The sequence below is a fragment of the Penicillium manginii genome (genome assembly GCF_028828005.1).
Source record: "Penicillium manginii strain IBT 31320 chromosome Unknown utg000002l:1.0-5564898.0:1.0-5567710.0, whole genome shotgun sequence".
Lineage (NCBI taxonomy): Eukaryota > Fungi > Ascomycota > Eurotiomycetes > Eurotiales > Aspergillaceae > Penicillium > Penicillium manginii.
This window is the reverse complement of record NW_026643103.1, coordinates 4,351,067-4,376,253: the sequence shown is the minus strand read 5'-3', so window position 1 is coordinate 4,376,253 and position 25,187 is coordinate 4,351,067. Positions and strand designations below refer to the sequence as shown.

Below are 25,187 nucleotides of genomic sequence, written 5' to 3'. Positions count from 1 at the left end.
CTCCCTCAACAATTCATCCGTGTCTCCGCTTGTGGAGCTTTTGCCATTGCGTTGAAGACAATTTCCTCTCTTCCTCTGTTCTCGAGTCAGATCAAGGGCATCGAAACACCCGCAATCATGCCGGAAGGATCCACGCCCGAAGGAGGCCCCGAGAAGACCTGGAAGAAGGCAGAGCGCAAGTTTACACAGTGAGTATACGTTTCTTCTCTAGCCCCTCTGCATGGTGCCCCGAGCGAGTCATCACCCTCTCGCGTTATTACGTGGCAACGAGAGCTCCTAGAGAGCTCCGTGCCACGTTGCCATGCGGCACCGGCAAACTCCTAAAACAACTGACGTGTCTCTGTCCGCACAAATCCTCTCACCATGCCACTTCATTGATTCAAAGGCCAATAGAATACTGACTCTGTGGCTTTAGTAAGCCAGCGAGCGAATTCTATGACCCCTGTCAGGATTTCGCCGACCGGAGTCTAAAGTGCTTGAAGCGCAACAACTTTGAGCGCGAGATGTGTGGTGACTATTTCCAGTAGGTTCATTATTCTTGTTCAGTTTCGGGGTCTTGCCTCCTCGCTCAGGGTTACAGCCTCACAAATATTGATTCGGGTTCTTGTCTTTGCATTGATCCCCTGTCGTGCTCTTTATTGTCAAACCCCCCATACTGATCATTTGTGTATTTCCAGAGCGTATCGTGACTGCAAAAAGAACTGGGTTAGTCGACTCCTTCATCGAGCCTATCTTTTATCTGTATCCTCTACTCGGGGCTTGCTCCTGGTAGTTGGGGCATAATGTTCATAGATCTGGACATGGGAGACCCATCTCGCTAACCGAACAACAGTTAAATCAGAAGAAAGGAATCAACCAGTCCGACTAAGGCATGATCTTGGAGGTCTGGTCTGCGAGGACTATGAGTTATGGCCTGCAACCGCTGGGAAGAACCACGCAAGTCTGCTCATGCTTCGACATTATTCGCAATGCCTATACCTAGGTACCTCAATACCTTGGCTAGCACATTATATTTTCTGAGCGATCTTCTATGGCAAATTGTAGCCTTCAAGGCGTCCGAGGAACTTTCGAAGGGCCTTTTGTATAATATTGGGAAAATTTCTGTTTTGTTATCTTTATCATTAGTAGGGGTTTATTTCATCCAAATCGGCCCAACTTCCAGATGAACCTTGAAGTTCAACTCCAGGGCTAATACTGGTACTAGTAGAGTAGAACCATGCCCAGGTGGGTCGGAAGTATTCATAGATCGTACTAGTAGTATGAGTATCTGCACGACAGAACTTGAAGTTGACATATACTAGTATACTACCGTACTACCTATCTAGGTAGTAATATGGATTATCGTCATCAATTTCCAACGAATCCAAACAGCAAATATTATCTATATCCCCCTACCAGACAGCAAATTAGGAACCCATTTTAAAGTAGTAGTAGTAGTAGTAGTAGTAGTAGTAATAGTAGCTGTCGCTAATTACGGACGCGCTTCCCCCACCAACACACCGCCTTTGTGTGAATTGCTTCCCCGCCAAACCCGACGACGAAAAGCACCTGTACTCCCCCACGTTCAAGCTGATCTGCTGTGCCTCAGCACGGGAAACTGTCGTCTGTTGTGCTCATCCGGCTAATCATAGTCCTGTCAAAGCTTTGTCGCCATGGCGCCCGCCAATGACCAGGTGTTTTCCCGGCGCAATCACCAGATTCAAGATGCTATTGACGGGCAGAATCTGAAGCAAGCTTTGCAGCTGATTGAGAAGCGCATGAAGAAGGGCGAGGATACTCGTTTTTTAAAGGTGAGTCTCATGGTGTCCTGCTCGGCTCTAGACACAGCCACCTTGACACATGTGGTTAAGATCATATCCTCTAGGCATGGAAAGCACAAATCCTCCTCAGACATGCGGATGAAGCCCATCGTCAGCGCGGTACTACCGAGACTCTCGAGTTGTGCAATGCGGAGCCAGCTACAACCGACCTAGAAACGCTAGAAATTCTGTTTGAGTCGCTGCAGAGATTGGACGGATACCGGGATGTCAGAAATAGTCTCTGGGAAAGAGCAGCGAAAGCGAGCCCTCGCGACTTGAACATCCAGACAAAATGGTTCAACTTTGCCTATGAGAATTCCGATTGGAAGTCGGCGCAGAAGGTCAGTCTGAAGAAAGGATCTTAGCTTTGAAACTGTCGCTCAGAGGACTGACTAGTAGTGGATCTCTCCACCAGGCTGCTATGAGTCTCCAAAAGAACTTTCCCAAGAACCGGGCGTATTATTTCTGGGCCATATTCCTGACACACATGGTGGCAGTCGATGATGAAAGCTCCGAGGCGGAAAAGAAGCTATTCGGAACCTTATCATACCGCATGATCTCCAAGGCGGGGGCTGATGTTCCTGCCGAGCCGGTACGCTTAATTCATTGATCCTCGGCTTTGCAATACTAACATGAACTCCTTTCGTCCATTCTAGACAGATCTCCTGAGCCAACCTCGAGCCATCCAAAAACCAGAAGAGCTCCGTCTACTCATTGAAATCCTGACATCGCAGGGCCGCCATGAGGAAGCCTTACAAATACTAGACAGTGATAATCTTGGAATCCATTCTCGAATCGTTCGCGGGGACTCGACGTTCATCGGTCTCAAGATTGACAGTTTTTTGGGTGCAGGCAATCTGTGGGATGAGGCATTCACTTTCGTTCAGGGTCTTTTGACGGTCCCAAGCGATGATGAACGTGGCCGAAAGGAATTGCTAGAGCTTGACGACTGGCGTCTTTGGAACTTGTTGTACGAGGCAACTTCAAAGTCGACAAGACCTGGGTGAGTGTATGGAATTACACCAAAAATCCTGGCATTGAACTGACAATATATGACCCACCAGAATCGTCAAAGAAGCATTGCAACTGGTCGATCAGTTCCTCGAGCTCGCACCTAAATCTCGAAATGCTTGCTTAGCTCGTGCTGATATTGTCAACTGTGGTTCTGAGAAGAGTAGCGAGGACAAGCTTGCTGTTTGCCGACACTTCATTGATAACCATATTCATAAGCTCTATGCGTTCCAGGATATTCGAAGGCTTGTAGGACAGGACAAAGAGGGCATGGAGGAGATGCTCAAATATATCCGAGAAAACAAGGAAGGTGGCAAGGTGAGCTCCCGTGTCCAACCAAGCATCCCAATTCAAACTAAGTGTTTTCTAGACATTGGTGCCTGAAATCAACGCTCTCAAACTGGAATATTGTCTGTGTATCTCAGCCCCTGAGAACACACCTAAGGAAATCGTCGAAAAATTTGTGGCGCAATGCATGAAAGTCTATTATGGCTCTCGCCAAACCAAAACGGAATCGACAAAAAACGACTCTGCCACAATCGAGAGCCAGCCTAGAGATGACTTGTGCCTTCTCGCAGCTATGGCCATCCTACAGCCAGAAAGCACTGGAGAAAACCCGGCTCATGTTCCCGAGGCAGCTCTTGTTCGGGCCTCTGGGATTTTGGAGCATCTAATTCAAAGCTCACCACACAACTACCCTGCTCAACTCTTCCTGCTCCGAATCTACTCTCTTCTTGGGGCAGGCTCCATGGCATTGAGCATGTTCAGTAAAATGTCAATCAAACACATGCAATACGAATCCGTTGCTCATAATTTTTTCACCCGTCTTGCGAGCATCCACCCTCATTCTGCCCCTCCCATTGAAGGCGCAGAGTACAAAGATTTTGACCCCCAATCAGCATTGGTCGCAGGTCTCAAGTTTTATCGTGGCGCTGACCTTTCCACATCGAGATACCGAACAAATGGCCTGAACCAGGGCGCATACGTGCATACAAAAGAGCTCGTTGAACTTGGGCACCGTTTTTCAAAGAGCTTCTGCCGCAGAATGTATGCCCTTGACGTTCGTCGTGCCCAACGGCTAGTTGGAGGGGACTCCACCGCAATGTGGGATAAAATTGGTTAGTCAGGACGATGTCCCTCAAATACTTTTGCAAATTCTGACTTAAAATAGCTCGCAGTAGTTCTCCAGCTGTGGATCAACGTGACTCCTCGGTTTACATGAACTGCGAGTTCCCTGGCAAACTTGAATTCGAACAGCGGCTACGAGTAGGCCCAAAGCCGATGGTATGCTATCTATGATATCGATTATGTAGTAAAGACTTTAGCTGACTATAACGTTTAGACAAACTGGTTGACCGCGGCCCAGGTCACAGACCAACTGTTTAGCGTGTTGAAGGGCATCGCCGTCCAGCGGCCGTTGGCCCCGGAGATGGATCTGTCCGCCGCCAGTGCACCATCTGATACCGCAACGGATCAAACACCCATCGAGAAGGAAACAGCTTTGATTAACTGGGAGCTCCTCGGGGTAGCAACCTTTATGGCGGGCTCGAAGGATATTTCGTCCGAGGAAGTTGATAATGCACTTGGCAAGGTGGAGGATTGGCTAAACTTGAAAAAGAGTGACCTTACCCTTGATGACGAGAAGGTCTCCCCTCTGATCACAAGGACTGCTTTATATCTCCAACCTGCGGCACCAGCTGGTCCTACTTGGAGATATCTCCACTCCGTTTTCACGATTCTCGAGAGTCTCAAGGCAGCATCGCAGCTGATTTCTTTGGCCTCTCGCAAGGGATCGAAGACCACCATGCTGCCCAAGGAGCGCGTTGAGCGATTGTCTGCTTTGGTACCCGCAGTGTTTGAACTGATTCGTGCCAATACCCGCTCTCTGAAGTCGCATATTCTTGCGCCGGGTCTGCTTGGATTATTGGTTGACTCGATTTTGTATGGGAATGAGTCTGGCAAGTACGAGCAGGAGCTACAGGATACCCTCGAGAAGGGCTTGGATATGCCTAGCCTTGAAATTTCGTGTCACACATTGATGGAGAGCTGGTCAACGGCACTCGAAGGTGTTATGGCGGTGAAGTTGTGAGCGTGACTTGTATGTTGTTGAATGGTTGGTCTCATGTTGACAAATGAAGCATGGAAGAACTGGCATAGGCAGATATTACGATCCCAATGCTACTTGAGCTAATAGTTCGCGAAAGATTATTCCTGGTATTGTAACCCTATCCTATATTATATTAACACGGAGTATTTTCGTCAGTCTAAAGAAAAAAAGCGTGAAGATTGGGGAATTTTATTCTATCGAGACCCGAACTACTATACAAGCTTCACATTATCGAGACGTACACTAGACCTGGTTTGTAACGGGGATCCACAGCGGTCGATTAATATCACGTGATAAATGGCTATAAACAGCGGGCGGTCGGGCTTGCCCTAAGCCCTAACCCTTCGCCTACGGACCAACGCCCGCCAAGACTCCGATTGTGCGGTTCCGCAAAGACTAGGGGATTTCCACACGAGTGTCTTCATTCCCTTCCTACGACAACCACCGCCAACCCGTCCAGCCACCAACCGTCGAAATGGCCCAGGAACGCACCGGTATCATTGTTGGCACCAACAGTGGCCACGTACGTGCATCCTTTCTCTCCCCTACCGTCATCTCGTCACCCCGTCGTCTGGTCTTTTTCCGATCGAAGTTTTTTTTTCCCCGAGTCGATTCGAGCCGAGGGTTCTCCGTCAAACTATCGCCAGTCGATTCAACAGCCATCAAGTGAATCAGATAGGACCACCGCAGTGTGCCAGAGGTCAAGGAAAGAGGAGGAACGCAGCAACAATCGACGATAATTGCGGTGGAGCAAAATTTCAAGATTGATTAGACGAGCATGGAAAAAGGCAAAACATAACCATCGACATGAACCCCCCGGCTCAACCTCAACATGCGAATGAACAATACCGACCGCCAAAAGACCAGACAATGACAGACCGATGTGACGGCGAATGGATCTTAAATTTTCAGATGGACTGACTTTGCTCGCCTATAGAAAACCACTCCCCTCAACACCCCCAAGAACAAGATCAGCCGTACCAAGGGCCAGTCTTCTCGCCGCACTGCGTTCGTCCGTGAGGTTGCCCGTGAGGTCGTTGGCCTTGCCCCCTACGAGCGCCGCATCATTGAGCTCCTGAGAAACACCCAGGACAAGCGTGCCCGCAAGCTCGCTAAGAAGCGCGTACGTCTACTCTTCCCCGTCTTGATATCTGTGCCGGTCCAATTGGTTATTTGGAGGACGGTTTCTTTCGGATGTGCACAACGCAATGGACATGGGGAACTATCCGCTCGGTCTCAGTCAATATTTGAAATCGGAGCGGGCTGATCCACATGATTCCTGCGCTATGTCTACCTTCTCCAGAAGTCTTTCCACCACATGTTCCACATCCGAACCAGCAGCAGACAAGCATAACAATTTTCCAACGAATCCAAATACTAACATATCTGCTTAGCTCGGTACCTTCGTCCGCGGTAAGCGCAAGGTTGAGGACATGCAGCGCGTCATCGCTGAGGCCCGCCGTGTCCAGGGCCACTAAATGCTCCATTCCGTTTAAAACTTTTTTTCCAATTTTCGAATAACGACTCGAATACCTGGCGCGCGCAAGGGAACACGAATGAAAAAGAAAGCTTTCGCATATGCCTATTAGCGCATGGCCTTGCGGAATCGGAATACATGGGGTTTTTTGTGACTTCCGGTGGATGACGGGGATGGCAAAAGTGGGATCCCTTCCCTTTGACTAGGAAGCGAAACCATAATGAAAACTATTTTGTTCAATTCATTCATATCTTGCATGCTGCTCGTAGTTGCATTGGAGACTGCGCTCTCAGGGTCTGCTCCTCTTCCTATAGGGTTTGCCATGGCTTCTTCGCCGTGAGCTCTGGACGTGTCTCTCCAACTAGCATCCGGTCAATTTAAGAATACTCCTAGTTGAGGTCCATTTGACATGGTTCTTTCTACTCAGAAAATTGCTAGACTCTACCCCGGGCTTAGATATTTCTTCAATACATTCAGCTAGTACTGGCTTGCGGGTCTATCAATCAATACATTGAGAGGCCATCACTCGGTCACATGTCATTCAACATCGTGCACATCACTCATAGAAATGCCCAGCTCGTCCGAGTGGCTCATTTCTTTCCAGGTAGCTTCAGCCACTTAGGGACACCGCCGTTCTTCCGCAAACCGGAGGATTTTGTAGTTCCCCCAGATCCACTCGAATCCACGGCCATTGAGGATGAGGCTTCCGCCGCGGGCTCCTCCGCAATTTCTGGAGGCTGTTCCACCTTCATCTCACGGGCCTGGTCAAGAAGCTCGGGGCGTAGAAGATCTGTGCGGCGTTGTTGGGCGATCTCACTTGTAGCATCAGCCCAAGTGAAGTTGACAAGTACACGACCTGCCAGCCCCAAATCTTTGATCAAGCGCTGGTCAGACTCGGGTATGGCCTTCGAATGTCCAGGGCGCCCGAGTGTCGCATTGACGAATACGTTGAGACCAAACTTCTCGCCTTTGTATGCTGGACCCAGACAGCTACGGACGAATCCATAGAGCGACTTTCCAGTATCTGCAGGGCCGAATTTAGATACCACCTGGCTCTGGTCTGGGAAACGCACTTTCACGTTCACTTCGTGGATCTCTGAACGTCGTTTCTCCTCCGCGGTTGCCTTAGCTGCTAGCTCCGCATCGGTTAGAAGACGCTGGTTGCGAGAGGATTGATTCAGTTGTCGTTGATGGGCCTTTGCATGCTCCACCGAGGGAATGTAGTCTTCTTCGTTATATGGTATTTGGGCGGATGATGGTGTATCTGCCGATGGTGGAGAAAAGACAGTGATCGATCGGCCTGAGGCTGATGTTGACGTGGGTTGTACGGGAGGGGCATCTGGAAGCGATCCACCTTGGCCAGCTGAAGCGGGCGCAGCTGACTGGTTGGAGGTCTCAGGATGAGAAGATTCCGTGATATCTTCATTCTGTCCCTCTGCGACAGAGGGGAGAGATGGTTGGTTCGGAGTTGGGGCTGGGGTATCATCCCCGGATGCCTTGAAGTATTCGCCAATTTTAACCATCGCCTCTTCAATAGGTTCCTCCGTTCTTCGAAAGCTCAGTCTCATAAGGATGTTACCACTGTTGATTCCAAGTTGCGCAAGTGATTTTTGAAGGTCTGTAAAGCTGGACAGTTCGCGGTCCAAGATCTGAAGAACTGGGCTTTCATAGAACAAACGGGCAGAATCACCATCTCCAGCCGAAGCACTTGGCACTCCGCGCGCTGTAAGGTTTCTCATCGACGAATTCCCTGCCACGCCTGCTTCAAATTTGCGTAGTACTAGCCAAAGAGTTGTTGTGCTGGGGAATTTATCCAATATACGACCGTTGGGTGCCCCGCGGGCTTCGGACTCTGGGAGTTGGAGAGCGACTGTAACGACTGATGGCGACCGAGATAATTGTACAAGCTCAAGCTTCGCACCAGTACTTAGGCCAGTGAGACGAAAGGTCACAGACAGGTCCAGCTGTTTGCGATTGTGCCTGATCAAGATGAGATTGGTCAGTATTGGGGATGAACGGCTCATGAGGGACAGTGAAGAGGGTCTCTATTGGCTCACTTTAGTCCATACTGACTCGAGTTATATCCAAGCTTCCTGCATGCTTCTTGTAATATATCTGTCATCTGCTTGGAGGGGGTCGTCTTGACCGTTGCCCGCCTGGCCGTCGCGTCGATCACCACGACGTGGGCACTCATTATCGCACTGTATTGAGCTTGAGGCCTCAGAAACCTGGTATTAAAATGGGAATATAATGAGAAACAAAACGGGTAGAGCGAATTCGTGGGAATCGGAGAGGGTGAAAGTGTGGGGGGGGGTGAAATGGAACGAAAGAACGCAGTCGAAGAGACCGACCAAACAGGCAGCGGTGCGGCGTCATCCGAGCTGCTCTCGCGTCCTTCAGAGCTCCCCCGTCATCAACCTCACCTCCCCCCATCTCCACCCCCGACCTCCCTCCACCACCAGCCCTTATTTTCTAGCTCTTTCTTCTTTTTGAAGCTCTATTTCTTGACAGTCTCCCTGGATTGATCGAAAATAAACCTCAATAATGGTAGGGAAATCTGTCCCTGTCCCCGACTTTCACCGTGACCGCTCGACCTCAAGCTAACCATCTCCTTCCATCATCAGGGCTCCCCCTTCGACATCAGTACGACCGACCATCTCGCTGGATAAACAATCGTCCGATATACTGACTTCTACATAGATGGCGGTGCCTGCGTCGCCATGGTGGGCAAGGACTGTGTCGCTATCGCTTGCGACCTCCGCTTGGGCATGCAAGCCCTGACAGTTTCCAACAACTTCCCCAAGATCTTCAACTACGCGCCTTCAACTTATCTCGGCCTGACCGGTCTCGCCACCGATGTCAACACAGTTTCTGATCTGTTCCGCTATAAGGTGAACATGTATCGCCTGCGCGAGGAGCGCAACATCGCACCCCAGACCTTGGCCAACCTGGTCAGCTCATCGCTGTACGAGAAGCGTTTCGGTCCGTTCTTCATCAGTCCTGTGATTGCTGGTATCAACCAAACGACTGGAAAGCCGTTCATTTGCGGTTTCGACAGCATCGGCTGTATCGACTTGGCCAAGGACTTCATCGTGAGCGGAACAGCTAGCGAGCAGCTGTTCGGTACCTGCGAGGGTCTGTGGGAGCCGGATCTGGTATGTTCATTATGTTTTCGAGAGATTTTCCATTGAGTCTAACGTATATTTCCCTTTTAGTCTCCCGAGGATCTCTTCGAGACCATCTCCCAAGCACTCCTGGCTGCCGTGGACCGAGACGCCCTCTCCGGCTGGGGTGCCCAGGTTTATATCATAGAGAAGGACAAGGTGACCCAGCGGTTACTGAAGGGACGACAGGATTAAAGAAAGGATACACTGATGAAATTGGTTTCTTTGGGCTTTCTGCTGGTTTGAGGGCAGATTTCGGCGTCTGGTCTTCACTGAATGATGTGCCGTCGACGGCTAACCATGGTCAGAATACCGCAATCGTGACGCGAGAACAATCGACATTTGAAATTATGGGTTCATTTTGTAGCCATGTATTTCTCAATATTTCCATCATGATAATACAAGCCCCGTCATTCACATCATACTAGTGTCCATGTATTCGCTTTCATATTTTGAAATGCCTTTGCCCCTCCCCATACATCGCATCTTCGAATATCCAAGACTAATAGCCTTCCTTGCCTTGAACCGCGCCATAAGCCGGTCCTTCCTTTCCCATGAACTCCTTCACGTCACCCGCAAGTAATTCAGGAACCTCCCATGCAGCAAAGTGACCACCACGATCAAACTCCTTCTCCTTCACCACATTTCCAATGATATGGTACCAGGCCATCGGCCACATAACAAGCTCCTTGGGGAACTGTGCTACCGCAAATCGCACACTGGACGGTGCACATGCAGTCATGATATCGTCAAGCGATGTGTAATTGACAGCAACCCCTCCTCCTCCTCCTCCATTCTCCATCTTAGATACCGAGGAATCAATCTTTGGCGCCGAGGCCTCATAATAGATACGCGTGGAGGCTGTAGGTCCGGCCCGCGAGAAATAGTACACGCTTACCCAGGTCAAGATCTCCTCATCAGTCCAAGAATAGTTATCAGTCCACAAGTGCATCTTATCGTAGATCCAAGCCAGTAGTCCGATGGGACTATCACTTAGCCCATACCCAAGCGTCTGAGGTCGAGTTTCTTGCTGTTTCATGTACGCATTTCCACGCAGGAGATAGTCCATCGAGCGAGCAACCCATGCACGGTCTTTAGCGGAGAAGGGCACGCTCGCGAGGGACTGCAGAAACCGGACTGGACTTTTCCATGGGAATGGAGGTTTAACGGGAATGAAATTTAGATGAATGGCTTGGATGTGTCGGGCATAGTATTGAGCCATAGTACGGGCAATCATGCTACCCCAGTCGCCTCCTTGGATCACTTAATGGTGTTAGTTCAACACTGTTTTGAGGTACAGTTCGGAATGGGGAAGAGAGATACCGTATTCCTCGTAATCTAGTGCCATCATGACCTTGTGGAGAGCCTCGGCGTATTGGGCTAAGCCGAATCCTTTCTGTTTTCTGGTTAGACTCTGTTGAGTTGGGAGAACGATGTGGTTTATGAGGGCTCACCTGTTTCACGCCCTGAGAGAATCCAAAGTTCGGCAGCGAGGGTGCAATGACATCGAATACCGGCCCCTCGCCGTCTTTTGTGAGCAATGGGATTAACTTTGTTGCTTCTAGAAAGCTACCGGGCCCTGATATTGCGTGTATAGCAGATTAGCTAAGATATCCATGAATTTCCGATTCTCGAGTGGCAGGTGGTAACAAACATACATCCATGTATGAATAATAAAGGAATGGCATTTGGATTTCCACTTCGGTGGTGTAGAGTGTGAATATCTAATTCCCCGAATCCATCAACGGAGATGGTCACTGTGAACTGCTGTAGTTGCTCATTAAGCTTCCTTTCCTGCGCCGGCCAGTCAAAGGTATCGCGCCAGACAGTGGTCAGTCTCTTAATCTCTTGGAGCGGGACACCCATATCCCAATCGACAGCGTCAATTTCATCGGGAAAGGTGGTTTGGTCGAGTTTGTGATGTAGTTGATCAAGTTGTGCGTCTGGCACATTGATGGAGAAGGGGGTGATTTTGCTCATTTTCGGCGTCTCGGGGGTTTCTTGCTAACCGGGATCTTCTCTCTAGGGAGGGAAAATATTTTATAACATGAGTTAGTATAGTCTATGAAGTCATTGCATCTATGGATAGCACGGCGTGTAGCTTGCTCTTAAGGGTGTTTGGTGGGGCTTTGCCTCGGTTTCACAATCGGACCTTGCGGGGTATAAAGGGAATAAAGGGCGATTGATATCTAAAAATGATATTAGTAGTAGTGGGTACTATGAGTTGCATGTTGAATGGCGTCATGTTATATTATCTTCCAACGTTCACATAATTAGTCGGTTCCTTCAGGTCTTCCAAGGTTGAAGGGGACTTTTTACAGTCGGGGTCAGGTGCCCAGGTTAGTATAGTACCAAGCACACCACTGGCAGTGGGTCAAGTTCAAGTTCAAGTTCAAGTTCTTAGTACTACCTACCTAGGTACTAGGTATTAGTTAGTCCCAGGTGAATCATTCAGGGAGAGAAGAGAGAAAAGAAATTGAAATTTGAACTTTGGAGGTATTAAACTGTGGTGTCCAATAGTTAATACTACTAGTACACTAATATATACCTGGGTATCCCATCAACTCACCCTATCGGCAAACAGGATCTCGGAACCCAAGATATGTAGATGAGATAGACCCTGCGCCCGGTTAAGAACTCCGATTTGCCGACGCAGGAATTGGCATGATAGGCAGGCCAGATTCGAACCGTCCTGCATCTGGTGTATGCATATTTCGTATAGCACTAGAAATAAAATCAGATGGATCCAATGTCCGTGTGAGCAATCTCTGAGATCCTGATGGGGGGTAACCGAAAAAGCAAGCCAATAGGGTGTCAAGAACAAACGAGGCTGCAGGGGTTCATGTCTCCAACTCTGGGGCTTGGAAGCCGGGGCCATCCACTGGTACAGGGAGGAAGGGTACCTAAGTGTAACTAACTGTACCTAAGTGTGTAGGCGCTGAGGTGGTGTACTCGGTACACGCAGCCCTTATGCACGAGGGCCGGTCTAGATCGCCGATCGCGTGCAGGCCCCGTGTTTTTTTTCCCTGAGAGGGCTTTCTCAGCCCTTAGGGTCCTACCTTGTATTTCGTACTTTTAAGGTATTCTCTTCATCTATATCCCCATCACCTATTTCCCATCATATATTCCATCACCTTGTCTAGGTGGTGATCCCCATCACCACTTTTATTACCAGTGCCTGTCCTGACCCACGAACTCTCCTGTTTCAGCCTGGTTGTCTAGACCGCCCGGTGGCCCCATCGCTAGAGCCGGGAAATCCCCTCTCCCCCCCCCCCCCTGCTTCAGCTTCACCTTCGACAAGTTCGACCTTCAATCCCCTTTTTCGATCCTGCGGCGAGATCTAGCCATGGTGTTGGCCCTCTCCGACTACCTAACAAAGTGATCGTACCCCGAACCTCCTTCCGACACATGGACTATGTCCGACTCGCCCGAGTCCGATGTCTCTAACCCCGTTCACCCTCGACCCGCCATGTCCTTCCCCTCTTGCAAGTCCGAATGCATCGCCGATGGTCTCACCAATGTGCGCGATGATGGTGAAATGCAATATAATCAGCCTGGAAGCTGGAATGACCACCTCCAATCTGCCGCCATCGAACATCTGGTCACCCTCAAGCAGGGCCTGAGGACCTCCGACACCGAGCTGTTCTGGAAACGGCTCATGGAGGATATAACCTCCATCAGCAAGGCTCAATATGGCTTTGTTGCCCGTCGTGTTCATGGTGGTGAGCCGATGGCCGAGCTGGGTGGCCGACGACCCTCCCTCTTCGGTGCGGCTTTCTACTACAACGATGGCTACCAAAACGTCGGACTCCAGCGAGACCGCTATTTCGCCGGCGGGAATCCTCTGCTGCATATGGATCACGAAAGGCCGTGCCTGATCCCTGAAAACCTCAAATCCCTATCTTCCTTTGGCGATGACCAGTTGCCCTTTGGCGCGGAGGCGTATCTGGCCATCCCGCTTTTTTCCGCTGGCAAGTGCCGGGCGCACCTGGGCTTGATGTGGTCCAAAGAAGGACTCAAAAACCGGAATCTGTCATGGTCTTTTCTTGAAGTGCTCTTACATTCCCTGGAGGACCTGATCGTTCAGCATCTCTCCTTGGAAGAGACCGCCCCCGACCATGAGAAATCTGAGACTCCCGAGCTCCACTCTGCGACCGTCCAAGTTTCGCAGAATGGCCACCAACCCAACACCCCCGATTTCACCTCACAACCCCTTAAACCATACGCCCGCAGCTTATCACACGAGCTGCGAACCCCGATGCAAGGCGTCGTCGGTATGTTAGATGTCATGCATGCCACAGTGCGAGAGGCCATGGAGAGCAAGACTCCCGTGAAGTCGGGTGGCATCTTCCAAGCCCTCAAGGAAGGTATTGAGATGGTCCAAGATAGTGCCCGGCGTGCTGTCGAAGCGGCCGATAATGTAGTTCATGCTTATGATCTTAACATGCAAGTCCCCAAGACACCGCAGCGAGAGCATGAGAACGAGATTTTGATGGACCCCATCCCACCTGTGGACTTGACGGAAAGCCGACCGAGCGTCTTCATCGAAGGAAATAACATCGCTGTGAATCCGTACAAGCGACGCCGGAGTCTTCCTCTCGACATGTCCGCCCGGCCAGCCCGGAAACAGAGAACGCGAGCAGCATCTTCGCGGCAAGAGCTCTCACCCCGCAGTGAAGAAGTTAAAAACGCCGTCCACGAGAGCGACCAGATCGTCCATGCTACCCCCGCCACTCAGATAGAAGCAGTTATGGCCAACATGGTTGATCCACCACCGTCCATTGCTGTCCGACGTTCAGCGCCCCATCTGCTCCTTGAAGGCATTAATGTTAATAGGAGTTCAGCCCTGCGTTTCACCAAATTGCGAGATCTTCTACGCCTGGTCATCAACGAATCACTTCACGTTGGTGGTCGGCCTGATTCAGCAGTCAGTCACGCGACCGAGTTTGGCGAGAAAATCGAGATTCGATCTCGATCCTCGAACGGCTTGATCTTTACTAAAACTGTGGATTGGTCTGTTGACCCCGCGTTACCCGACACCCTTCTTGCCGATGACCGGGATTTGGCCAAACTTATTTCTTGCGTTTTTCTGAATGCCATCAAATTCACAAACAACGGCACAATTGCTGTGTGTGCGACTGTCGATCAGAAGAAGAATGACGTTCTGATTAGCGTGAGTGATACTGGGCCTGGAATTCCGGCCGCCTTTCTGCCCAATCTCTTCAAGCCCTTTGCTCGAGAGGATGCCTCGACCACCCGCAGCAAAGATGGATTGGGGCTTGGTCTTCTGGTGGCCAAGGGTCTTTCAAGAAAGATGGGAGGTGATCTGATCTGTGTACGGTCATCGACAACCGGGCCCAATCATGGTTCGGTGTTCCAGATCCGAGTCCCCGTGAACCAACGCGAGGCCTGCAACCGTCCTGGAACACCGAATGAGAGGATGATGACCCCGCCCACAGTTACTGATCACTCTCGACATGGAAGCGCCAGCAGCTTCGTCTGGGAAGCTCAGTCCTCATCCTCGATGTCTCCCTCCGTCATTCAAAATCACCAGCTGCAACAGCCGACACCAAGTACTGGCGATGGTCATTCATCTCAGAGCCCTACTCCCCCACGGCCGACAGAGTTTCAAACCGCTCGCAGACAAATTTCTGGTGACACGTACGACAACAAGCTAGGGGAGAAGCATCCCCTGCGTTTTCTCGTGGCAGAGGACAATCGTATCAATCGACGTGTGTTGGTGAATATGCTCCGCAAACTCGGTTATCGCGATGTACTTGAGGCCGCAGATGGCAGGGAGGCTGTTCAAATCGTCCAAGATATTCTCTCTACCTCAGGCTCAGCCCCAACTTCAGCAGAAACTAGCCCCGTCGAGACCAATATGCCTGCCCCGCCAGTTGTAGCGGAGATCAAGCCGATCGATGTAGTGTTGATGGATCTTTGGATGCCCGAAATGGATGGTTATGAGGCAACATCTCGAATTTTACAGATGGTAACCGATCACCACGCCAAATCTGCTCTCTCTGTTGATGGATTACAACCTGTGACCACCACCGAGAGCCCTGACACCATGGAAATGGATCCTCCCATAAGTGTGATACATACTCCACGACCTCCTACCGTTCTTGCTGTGAGCGCCGACGTCACCGATGAGGCGCTGAACCGCGCTTCAAGAGTGGGAATCAAAGGCTACATGACAAAACCATACAAACTTACCGATCTTGAAAGGCTCATCAAGGGATTCTGCGGTGGTCCAAGTGATCCTACTGCTGGAGCTAGGAATCCGTTTTGATGGGAAGCATTGTTTTTTTTTTTTGATAAACTCTTGAGAAGGATCTTTGGCAAAAAATCTGCCATATACCCTCGGAGGCCTTTTGCCATTGCATGGCCCGCGTTGCTTTTTTGCGTTATCTGTCTAGGTTACCCAAGAGGTCTACCGTGCATCTTGAGACGACCCTCGCCATGGTTTGGCAAGGGGGAAATCTTGTCATTGTTCATCTTGGCGTGTTTTGATTTTGGCCAACCCTTTTTCGTTCTCTCACATGCCATATACCACATTGGGCATTTTCACCTTTACGCATTTTTATTATCTGTTGCCCTGGGCATAATGATTGATGACCCAAACCCAACCCCCACCCCTTCTGCCTCGAAACTTCCCTGGGCAAGGCACTTTTTTCTGATATATCGCTCAAGGAATATCTTCCGTCCTTCACGACGTTCTACACTTACGACGTACAAAGTACAGCTAGCTGAATGAAAAAAAAGAATAAAAAATAAAATCTGTCATTACATCCATTATCAAAATCAACATCGCTCTGACCATGCGGTTCTAGACATGCTACAACCTCCCTATTTTTAAGTGTAACGTCACGTAAACCCCATGCTCCATGGACAGAAACGCCCCGGTCAGAACAGATCAGAGCAAAGCATCTATCCAGCAGCACCGCTGTCTTTCCCCCAAAAAAGGAAAAGAAAGAGAGAAAAAAAAGAATCAAATGTCTCATATAAGGACCGATGATCTGATCAATATTTGCGTAACTGGTCGTGTGCGGCACAACAAGAACTGGAAACAAGATGCAAGTTGTAGTTTAAAGAAAAGGGCTTAAAACACATTCAGAATGAGGGGAAAAAAACAACTGCCAATCCAGGCTCCGCATTAAGTCAGCTTCTGCTTGATGAAGAAAGACCGCAGATGCGAGAGCTGCCAGGCGCAGGCGGCGGACAGGACGGCGAGTTGCATTAGAGTCCAGCGCACGACACGGCCGTTGGTAGTCTCGGACTGATCACGGAACTCGGCCTCGCGTTCCTGGTAGAGAATTTCATTAGCATCGCGATTGAATGGAAGACGAAGCCCGTAGTCCAGAAGTAATGGCGCATAGCCAAACACAAATTTAAATAGAGGGGAGGGCAAGGAAATCACTTACCCGCTGGTACACCTGCTCCCGACGGATATCGTGCAGTCGGCTGTTCAGATCCTTCACGCGCTGCACAATATCCTTGATCTTATCCTTGTCCTCGGTCTCAATCTTGCTCGTCTCGCCAATGGCCATGTCGAGGGTAATGCGGACAGCACCCTGGCTGTTGGACAACCAGCTGGTTGTCGCGACCTCGGTGTCGGCCATGAAGCAGATACGGTGTTGGCCGGCGTCAGCGGCGGAGAAGGTGAAGCGGCCGGAGTGGTTCTCGCGCTTGTTTACGACGCGGTGGTCATTGTCGAAGGTCTCTTCCACGGTGATCTGGACCTTGAGGTTGTGGTCGACGGCGAAGACGCCGGTGTTGGGGTTGATGACCTGGGTGTCGAACTTGCCTGTTCATTGAAAGTAAAGATATTAGTCAATCTTTCCGACTGTTCTGAAGACATTGAGAAGAAGCGAAATGGTCTATCGTACCGGCTACTAGGGTGTCCTTAGGTAGGTCCTCGAAGAAGCACTTTGGTTGGCGGCCATCGACGTAGAAGTACAGGGCGTTGGCGGGGATGAGCATGGAGAAGAAGGAGAAGAGGGCCAGAGCAGCTGTGAGCCATGACGGCGAAGCCTGGAAAGCCATGGCTGAGATTGGATCAATTGGAGTTGACTTGGGGAATAATACAATCGACCCTTCCAATACTCCTGACGATGCCAGATGGTCAAGTCAAGTCAACACGCGGGTCCCCTCCACCGCCTGCTGGTTTCGGCCGTCTCCCTTGCCCGGCCGCGCCTTGATTTTCATCGCGACGGCGACCTCGTCTCCCCTTTCATCTAAGATACCCCTCAAGAAATCGAAGTCTATTTTTACCTTCTCCCTCCAATCTATACTCCGACTCTACGATTGTCTGTCGTGAGTCTGACGAGACATCATCTTCGCCATGGCGGCCGCTGCCGATGTTCGTGATATGCTGGATCTGCCGGCTGAGAGCCAGCCCAGACCTCACAAGAAGCAAAAAGTGGTTGAGAAGCGACCGGGTATGTATCCAAAAGTTTCGTGGTTGTCCCTAAGCGACTCATAGCTGACCCCTGTGGCAGAGGGTATCACCCGTGAACTTTACGCGTTGCTGGGAGAGCGGGCACCGCCGATTGCGATCAGCGAGAACAAATATAAGGGCCGTCCAAAGCTGCTGAACAAACTACGTGTGCGACCATGGCGCATGTCGCCTTTCACCAATGGAGCCCGAGCAGATGGCTTGGTTCTAAACCACTGGCAAAGAAAGCATGAGGGCGCGCGACAACCCGCTCCGGAGGGGACACAGATGGATGTGGATGTGGACGGAACGAAAGAAGAGGGCAAGGAGGAGACTAAGCCCTTGGAACAAGAGTACACATTCGCCAAGTACAATGTCAAGGCACAGCTGCCGCGCCGATACACAGACGACGAATACAGCCGACATCTCCGCAATAACGAGTGGACACGCGAGGAGACGGACTATCTGATGGACCTAGTCAATGAGTTCGACCTCCGTTGGATACTCATCGCCGACCGGTACGAATATCAACCGCGAATGGACACCGAACCCGAAGGCAACGCCATCGTTCCCGCAAAGACCGTCCGAACAATGGAGCACATGAAAGCACGGTACTACTTCATCGCCGCAACAATGCTAGCAATCGAGCACCCACCGTCCGAAATGTCCGAAGCCGAATTCGAATGGCACGAGAAGATGCTCAAGTTCGACCCGAACCGCGAACGAGACCGCAAGGAACTCGCCGCCCTCCAACTCAACCGCACCGCCGACGAAGTCCGCGAAGAAGCAATGCTGCTAGAAGAACTCAAGCGCATCACAAGCAACGAACAGAGCTTCATATCCGAGCGCCGCGAACTCTACTCCCGCCTCGAAGTCCCCGTCAGCGTCGGAAACACCGCCATGTACCAATCCAGCCAAGGTCTCTCCCAACTCCTCCAAACCCTCCTCCAAGCAGACAAGAGCAAGAAACGCCGCTCCATCCTCGGCCCCGACGGCGCTGTCGCCAGCCCGGCCAGCCAAACTCCCACACAAGCAGGAGGACCAGTCAGCCGCGGCGACACACCCAGTGCCAACGCCGCCGCCGCCGCCGCCGCGAACAACAACAACAAAAAGGGACCCGCAGTTCCCCCAGTCCAACCTGTCGTCCGCCAACTCACAGCCGCCGAAGAATCGCGGTATGGCATCCAGCACCACGAGCGCGTCACAGCCGGCGTCCAATTCCGCAGTGACCGTGCCCAGAAACTCACACAGGCCAAGTCGAACGTACAGACGCAAAAGCTCGCCAGCGCACTGGCCGAACTCGAGATTCCTGTGCGTCTGTTCATGCCTACCGAGCGTGTTTGCAAGGACTTTGAGAAACTCATCCAGTCTGTCAATGTGCTTCTTGAAGCGCGAAAGGTCTCTGAGAAGGTTGAGAGCGAGATTCGTGTTCTTGAAGCTTCCAAGGCGGAGCGCGAGCGGAAGGCGAGAGAAGCTGCTGGTGAGACCACTGCTACGGATCCTGAGAATCCGGAGGTGAAGACTGAGGCGGAAGATGGGACTGGCGTTTTGGGTTCCACTGCTGAAGCAGCGGGATCAGGCGGGGAAAAGAGGGAGGGTGGTGATGGTGAGAACGCTGAAGAGGCTGCGAAGGAAGATGGTAATCACAAGAGGTCGGCTAGTGTGCTCAGCGCTGTTAGTGACAAGAGCAATAAGCGGCAGCGGAGGTAGATGGTTGAGTGACTTGACTGTTTCTACATCCTGCACTGTATAATATCTACTTCTTTTTAGGCGCTTGGACTGGACCTTGGATACCTCTGTACGATTAATGACATTCTGTTGGGAGTTACCTATAATCCAATCTTTCCACAACACCCTCGACCTTTCTTTCCTAACGCCTGGAATGATAATAATAATGTAGTCCCTGATAATACACCCCTCCAAAACACCACAAATTCAACACGAATATACGTGATGCACATAATTTTGTTTTCGCTTTTGATCAGGCTGAATGCCAGAGACCCTCAGTGCACGCATCCCACAACGGCATTCGGCTTCTTCGAGTCGCCCAGCGGCTGCCATCAAAAGAGCCGGGCATATCAATACAGTCCTGGTACATGCTCGCCAGATCTTCTGTTGTTTTTCGCTGAGGATCCTCCGACACACAATCTTCATACTGGTCCGAGGAACTCTGTGAAGAGTCCTGCTGCTGGACAATCGAGATACGTCTGGTCTCTCGGCGACGAGTGAAACGCCGGGCCCATTTTTCACTCCGAGATTTTTTAGGCTGGAGAGAGCAAGGCTCTTGAACATGGTATTGATCACCGAGGTCAAAACATCCCGGATTATCGTCATCTGCATTACCACCCGAGACAATAGCAGCTTGTTTCAGAGTTGGGCTGAGACGGGACCAGCGCTGAGCAAAAGAGTCGTTGGCTTGGTTGCTATACTTCGAGCTCTTTGGGACTTGGCAGTGCTCGATGTGGGTCGTTGGAGGCAGCCCTGGGGCCCGTAGACTTCTGAAGCCCCCTTCGTGAGTCTGGACGGATGAAGGGTCATCGGTTCGACCTCTGCGGCTTCCAAACATTGCTCGGATATGTGGTGCCGTAGGGTATTCGGATGTCTTGACCTTCGGGATTGGAGATAGGCTGGGATTGTCGATATCTGAACAATTGCTAGCCATGCTTGGGCTTGGCCCGAGTGTGAAATCTTCCGTAGACTCGAAATTATTCTTTGAAAGCTTTTGATAGTCGATTTTGTTGAAGCTGACTGGCATTTTTTCGGCTCTAGATTCTGGCTCGGGCTTGCGGTATGGATGATAAATCGGCTCATTTTGAATATGCGGTTCGTCCTCGATGGGCACAGGACTGTAACCATAGCCTACCCTTCGGCCTTCGGACATCCAGCCGACGCTGACTTTTCGTGGCGGACAGGCCTTGTCGAGATCATTCGGCGGCTCATGAGATTTCGTCTGCTCAGAATCAGGACTTTCGCAATGCTCTCGGAATTTGCTCTGCACAGCTCCATTTGCGTAAAGTTGACTGCTCTGAACAATTTCACTCTCGTCCGGGATCTTCTCCTTGATCTGAGGATTGCTCATTGCGAGATTGTTCACACTTCTCTGTGAATCCATAGGGGACCTGTTGGATGTAATGGAGCCTGATTGTGGCGAGTAGAAAGAAGAAAAATCATGTTTCCTAGGCATTGGAGTTGGAGGAACTATATCTGATACTGCTGAGGCTCCAGGCCTTTTTGGAGGTTGAAGATTTTCCTGTGATGGAGGAACGAAGAAACCGAATTCGTTTTGGTGAATCAATCGAGGCATGGAATTGGAAGCTGTAGTTTGCGAGGCAAGCCGGTTCGAGATTCCCAAATCGTCAAGATGTATTGATCGAGGATCGGTAAAAGATCTGGCTGAGGAAGATACTTGTCGTTTCTTCTTGACCAAAATATCTGGGGAAAGATTGGGCAGAGTTTCCGAAGATGCTGCGCTGTAAACCTGGCCGCTTTCTTGCAAAAATTGTTTCCAGTCAGCCAGTGATCTTGAACCACCATTAGGCCGCGGAATGGCAATGGTGGCAGGTGTTGGTGCAAATGAGGGAATCGACAGAGGGCCAGTGAAGGTCAAATCTGGGAAGGATCTCGCAGACGTGATGTTCAAGTCGTATTCTCCTAGAACCGATCCCGCTTGCAGAGGGTTCAGACTTTGATTTGATCCATTATGACCTTGAAAAGACGACACACTGGCAGTGGGCGTAGATATAAAATTCATCCCAGTCGCAGACTCGTGGTGGGAAAGGTTGGATATGTTCCCATCTTGAGAAGAAACAGCCCGATTCTCTGAGGAGTTTCGCTCATGGCTTCGTTCAATCAGATCACTCAGATCCATTCTCGGAAAAGGTCTCGCAAAGGGAGATCTGATACTGTTGCCAGCACGCCTGGGAGTGGTAATGAATTGCGCATCGCTGTCGTATGCCCTTTCGCTCATCAAACTGCTTCCAAGATTGCCCAAGGTTGTGAGGTTCTGCCCAAACTTTGTCCCTATTTTTGGCGCTGACTTGATAGACCTTAGATTGAAGGGAAATCCAAGCTTCGAGGTATCGCGATCCTCGGCGTTTGTCTTGGATTCTCGGGAGAAGCGGCGTCGCAGACGATGAGAAAGACTCTCGAATTGCTTTTCAGATTGTTCAATGGGATCATCGGATGGGACGGAGGGCACTGATTTTTGAAATAGACGGAATTAGGGATTGGCCCGATGAAAGCAGTCTTCATGACCGGACTTCTCCTTACGTACGTACCTAGATTCTGAGCCGGCGGTTCCTCCGCCGCTAGTGGGCCATCATGGTCGGACCGAGCAACACTAGACGGAGAAGGCGGATGTATTTTGCCCCAACGGGGACAAATTAGAAAAGTCATTTGAATTTTCTGTTTCGCATGAAAGAGGAGAGTAGAGGGAGGAATGAAGTTGAAGGTTGGTTGAGGTAGAAGGGCTTGATGCTGTGGAAGGTGCCTCCAAACCTCCTTCCATATTAGCATATCTACACTTCGCTACATACTCTACTACTAGTGCATTACAGTATACTACATTATACTATACATCAGTGATAGTATAGTATAGTACTGCCTGGTAGATGGAGTATTATATTGCATATCAGATGCTGATATGGCTCATGGTGTTCACTTCCTTGCAGCTGTGAACTGAACTGGGTATTATATATGCGTTAGTTATGCATGGATGTAACAGAACTATTCCATACGCCACAGTAGCCTAGACCACTTTCCTCTTTGGACAATTGCACGAACAAAGTTTAAACGACGATAACCCTCGGAAAAGGAACTCGTCAATGCACCTTTGTCATCAGCATTAGCCGGTCGATGCCGCGGATCTCTAGGCCAATGGAGAAGAGGTAGTTGTATAATCTGACATTGGATTAATAGTCACAATTTACAAAGTCAAAGCTCAATTCCAGGCAGCCTCAACGGTCGTAAGCTGTTAAGGCCGGCCATTCCGTCTCCACAATAAAAAGAGGGTCATGATAGACGCTAAGCAAGCTAATGCAGCCACGGTCCAATGAGGGACCGCCCCCCACTCCTTTGTCGTGGGACCCTGTCGAAGTGGTAGCTTCATTTGATCAGAATGAAACCGGATATGGTAAGTTCGGGGCCAAGCTGACGGCGGCGAGCGATCTAATCCTAGTCCAACTTCTACTTCCATATGGCATAGGCCCAGGTGGGGAGGGGGAGGGGCAGCTGAAGCACTTCCGACTTCCGCCTGCCACGAGGCCCCCTCTTCATTCAATATTTAAATCTTTCTCTTTCTGCTGATACCTTGGTACCCTCCTATTGATTTTCTGTTTCATTCACATACAGTAGTCTTTGCCCAGATACAGATACCGACCCTGCATTGTCTACACTCGTCCATCATCTGAACCCAATCCGAGTCAACCGTATCAGCAAATATGGCAGCCAAAGGATCAGAGCCTATCGAAACGCGCTTATTCATTAACAACGAGGTGCATATCTACTACATATCCCTGTTCCCCAATGTCAGCCAGCACTGACTAAGCCGCGCTTCATAGTTCCGTGAATCGTCCAGCAAGAAGACTTTCGATGTCGTCTACCCTTACACTCAGGAGGTCATAGCCCAGGGTATGATAACAATCCTGCAACTGGAAGCTACTTAATTAGCAAGATATTGGAAGAAAAGGCCCTTGCTAAACATCCACAGTCCACGAAGCCGATGTCAACGATGTCAATGACGCCGTTGCAGCTGCCCGCGCCGCATTCCCCGCATGGCGAGACCTCGGCGTCGACGGACGTGGGGCTTATCTCCGCAAAGTCTCCGAATTGTTCATCGATGCCAACGATGAGCTTGCCCGCCTGGAAACCCTCTGTACCGGCCGTCCGATCTCCCAGTTTATCGATGCGAAGCTGTCGTCGGATACCTGGCGGTCCTTTGCCGATGCAGGCTGGAATGTCCAGGGTACAGCAAGCACCCACACACCTGGGCTGCTCAGTCTGACTGTCAAAGAGCCGTATGGTGTGGCAGCCATGATCATCCCCTGGAACTTCCCACTGATCATGTTCTCCATGAAAATGGCTGCTGCACTGGCAGCCGGTAACACTGTTGTTTTGAAGAGCAGCGAGAAGGCACCTTTGACCGTATGTCCAGCGTGGATCACAGGCCCGATTTACACATACCCCTTCCCTTCCAATATAGAAACCTTGGAATCACCATGGAAATAACTAACTCCAATTCAAAACCCATCTAGTCCATCGCCGCCGCAAAACTCATCCAAAAAGCCGGCTTCCCTCCCGGTGTCGTCAACATCATCGCCGGCCACGGCAACCCAACCGGCGCCGCCCTCGCCGAACACATGGACGTGCGCTGCATCAGCTTCACCGGCTCATCACTAACAGGCCAGAAGATCCAAGCCGCAGCCGCAAAGTCCAACATGAAGCACGTCCACACCGAGCTAGGCGGAAAATCGCCGGCCGTCGTCTTCGAAGACGCCGACCTCGAATCCGCCGCCGCCCAAACCCAATTCAGCATCCGGTTCAACAGCGGCCAAGTCTGCGTCGCGAACTCGCGCATCTACGTGCAGGAAAGTGTTGCGGAGAAATTCAAGGCGCTCTTCCGCGAGCAATTTGAGCAGTATGCGCTTGGGGACCCGCTTGATCCTGCGACGCAGCAGGGCCCGCAGATTGATGTGTTGCAGTATAAGCGTGTGCAGGAGTATCTTGGTGTCGGTGAGAAGGATGGCGAGCTGACTGTGGGCGGTGATGCGAAGGATGGATATTTCGTTAAGCCGACTATCTTTGAGAAAGTGCCCGAGGACTCGCGCGTGATGCGTGAGGAGATCTTTGGTCCTGTCGTTGCGATCAATACCTTCAAGACGGAGGAGGAGGCGATTCAGAAGGCGAATGATACTGAGTTCGGCCTTTATGCGTCTGTCTTTACGAAGGATTTGGATCGGGCGATCCGCTTGTCCAAGGCGCTGGAGGCTGGTACCGTTGGCGTGAACTGTACTAGTCCCACGAATGCGAAGGATGCTGCCTTTGGCGGGTATAAGATGAGTGGGACTGGCAGGGAAGGTCTGTTGTACAGTATTGATAACTTTGTTCAGACTAAGTCGATCATTATCAAGGCTGCTGGAAACTCTGCTGGGCTTTTCTAGGCAGTGGGGTTAATCCTATGCCGAATCTTTTACGA

At 50.7% G+C, this 25,187-nt stretch overlaps 11 protein-coding genes across 11 annotated transcripts; 7 read left to right on the top strand and 4 right to left on the bottom strand.

The window, feature by feature from the left end:
- Window positions 1–117: 117 nt before the first annotated feature.
- Window positions 118–527, top strand: N7533_002928 (Cytochrome c oxidase-assembly factor cox23; the record flags this gene model as incomplete). The annotated part of the gene is made up of 2 exons (XM_057099578.1): window positions 118–188; window positions 416–527. The coding sequence occupies 2 exons, from the start codon at window positions 118–120 to the stop codon at window positions 525–527; spliced, it is 183 nt and encodes a 60-aa protein (XP_056964714.1).
- Window positions 528–1,652: 1,125 nt separating this feature from the next.
- N7533_002927 (MDM20/NAA25 family protein) lies at window positions 1,653–4,899 on the top strand (the record flags this gene model as incomplete). Its single annotated transcript, XM_057099577.1, has 8 exons — window positions 1,653–1,790; window positions 1,865–2,140; window positions 2,215–2,391; window positions 2,456–2,802; window positions 2,864–3,128; window positions 3,181–3,928; window positions 3,982–4,094; window positions 4,153–4,899. The coding sequence occupies 8 exons, from the start codon at window positions 1,653–1,655 to the stop codon at window positions 4,897–4,899; spliced, it is 2,811 nt and encodes a 936-aa protein (XP_056964713.1).
- Window positions 4,900–5,392: 493 nt separating this feature from the next.
- Window positions 5,393–6,395, top strand: N7533_002926 (60S ribosomal protein eL36; the record flags this gene model as incomplete). Its single annotated transcript, XM_057099576.1, has 3 exons — window positions 5,393–5,440; window positions 5,855–6,040; window positions 6,312–6,395. 3 exons carry the CDS (start codon window positions 5,393–5,395, stop codon window positions 6,393–6,395), a joined length of 318 nt encoding a protein of 105 aa, XP_056964712.1.
- Window positions 6,396–6,984: 589 nt separating this feature from the next.
- N7533_002925 (putative UBX domain protein) lies at window positions 6,985–8,588 on the bottom strand (the record flags this gene model as incomplete). The annotated part of the gene is made up of 2 exons (XM_057099575.1): window positions 6,985–8,374; window positions 8,452–8,588. The coding sequence occupies 2 exons, from the start codon at window positions 8,586–8,588 to the stop codon at window positions 6,985–6,987; spliced, it is 1,527 nt and encodes a 508-aa protein (XP_056964711.1).
- Window positions 8,589–8,938: 350 nt separating this feature from the next.
- On the top strand, window positions 8,939–9,753 carry pup3 (proteasome core particle subunit beta 3; the record flags this gene model as incomplete). The annotated part of the gene is made up of 4 exons (XM_057099574.1): window positions 8,939–8,941; window positions 8,995–9,037; window positions 9,095–9,549; window positions 9,610–9,753. The coding sequence occupies 4 exons, from the start codon at window positions 8,939–8,941 to the stop codon at window positions 9,751–9,753; spliced, it is 645 nt and encodes a 214-aa protein (XP_056964710.1).
- Window positions 9,754–10,060: 307 nt separating this feature from the next.
- N7533_002923 (epoxide hydrolase) lies at window positions 10,061–11,538 on the bottom strand (the record flags this gene model as incomplete). The annotated part of the gene is made up of 4 exons (XM_057099573.1): window positions 10,061–10,821; window positions 10,882–10,954; window positions 11,013–11,137; window positions 11,217–11,538. 4 exons carry the CDS (start codon window positions 11,536–11,538, stop codon window positions 10,061–10,063), a joined length of 1,281 nt encoding a protein of 426 aa, XP_056964709.1.
- A 1,435-nt stretch (window positions 11,539–12,973) lies between these two features.
- Window positions 12,974–15,850, top strand: N7533_002922 (hybrid sensor histidine kinase/response regulator; the record flags this gene model as incomplete). The annotated part of the gene is made up of 1 exon (XM_057099572.1): window positions 12,974–15,850. The coding sequence occupies one exon, from the start codon at window positions 12,974–12,976 to the stop codon at window positions 15,848–15,850; it is 2,877 nt and encodes a 958-aa protein (XP_056964708.1).
- An 864-nt stretch (window positions 15,851–16,714) lies between these two features.
- N7533_002921 (p24 family protein) lies at window positions 16,715–17,604 on the bottom strand (the record flags this gene model as incomplete). The annotated part of the gene is made up of 3 exons (XM_057099571.1): window positions 16,715–16,864; window positions 16,983–17,365; window positions 17,448–17,604. 3 exons carry the CDS (start codon window positions 17,602–17,604, stop codon window positions 16,715–16,717), a joined length of 690 nt encoding a protein of 229 aa, XP_056964707.1.
- Window positions 17,605–17,902: 298 nt separating this feature from the next.
- N7533_002920 (SANT/Myb-like DNA-binding domain-containing protein) lies at window positions 17,903–19,705 on the top strand (the record flags this gene model as incomplete). The annotated part of the gene is made up of 2 exons (XM_057099570.1): window positions 17,903–17,999; window positions 18,060–19,705. The coding sequence occupies 2 exons, from the start codon at window positions 17,903–17,905 to the stop codon at window positions 19,703–19,705; spliced, it is 1,743 nt and encodes a 580-aa protein (XP_056964706.1).
- A 271-nt stretch (window positions 19,706–19,976) lies between these two features.
- Window positions 19,977–22,390, bottom strand: N7533_002919 (uncharacterized protein; the record flags this gene model as incomplete). The annotated part of the gene is made up of 2 exons (XM_057099569.1): window positions 19,977–22,192; window positions 22,273–22,390. 2 exons carry the CDS (start codon window positions 22,388–22,390, stop codon window positions 19,977–19,979), a joined length of 2,334 nt encoding a protein of 777 aa, XP_056964705.1.
- A 1,043-nt stretch (window positions 22,391–23,433) lies between these two features.
- N7533_002918 (aldehyde dehydrogenase family protein) lies at window positions 23,434–25,152 on the top strand (the record flags this gene model as incomplete). The annotated part of the gene is made up of 4 exons (XM_057099568.1): window positions 23,434–23,487; window positions 23,554–23,623; window positions 23,703–24,136; window positions 24,247–25,152. 4 exons carry the CDS (start codon window positions 23,434–23,436, stop codon window positions 25,150–25,152), a joined length of 1,464 nt encoding a protein of 487 aa, XP_056964704.1.
- Between the last annotated feature and the right edge of the window lie 35 nt (window positions 25,153–25,187).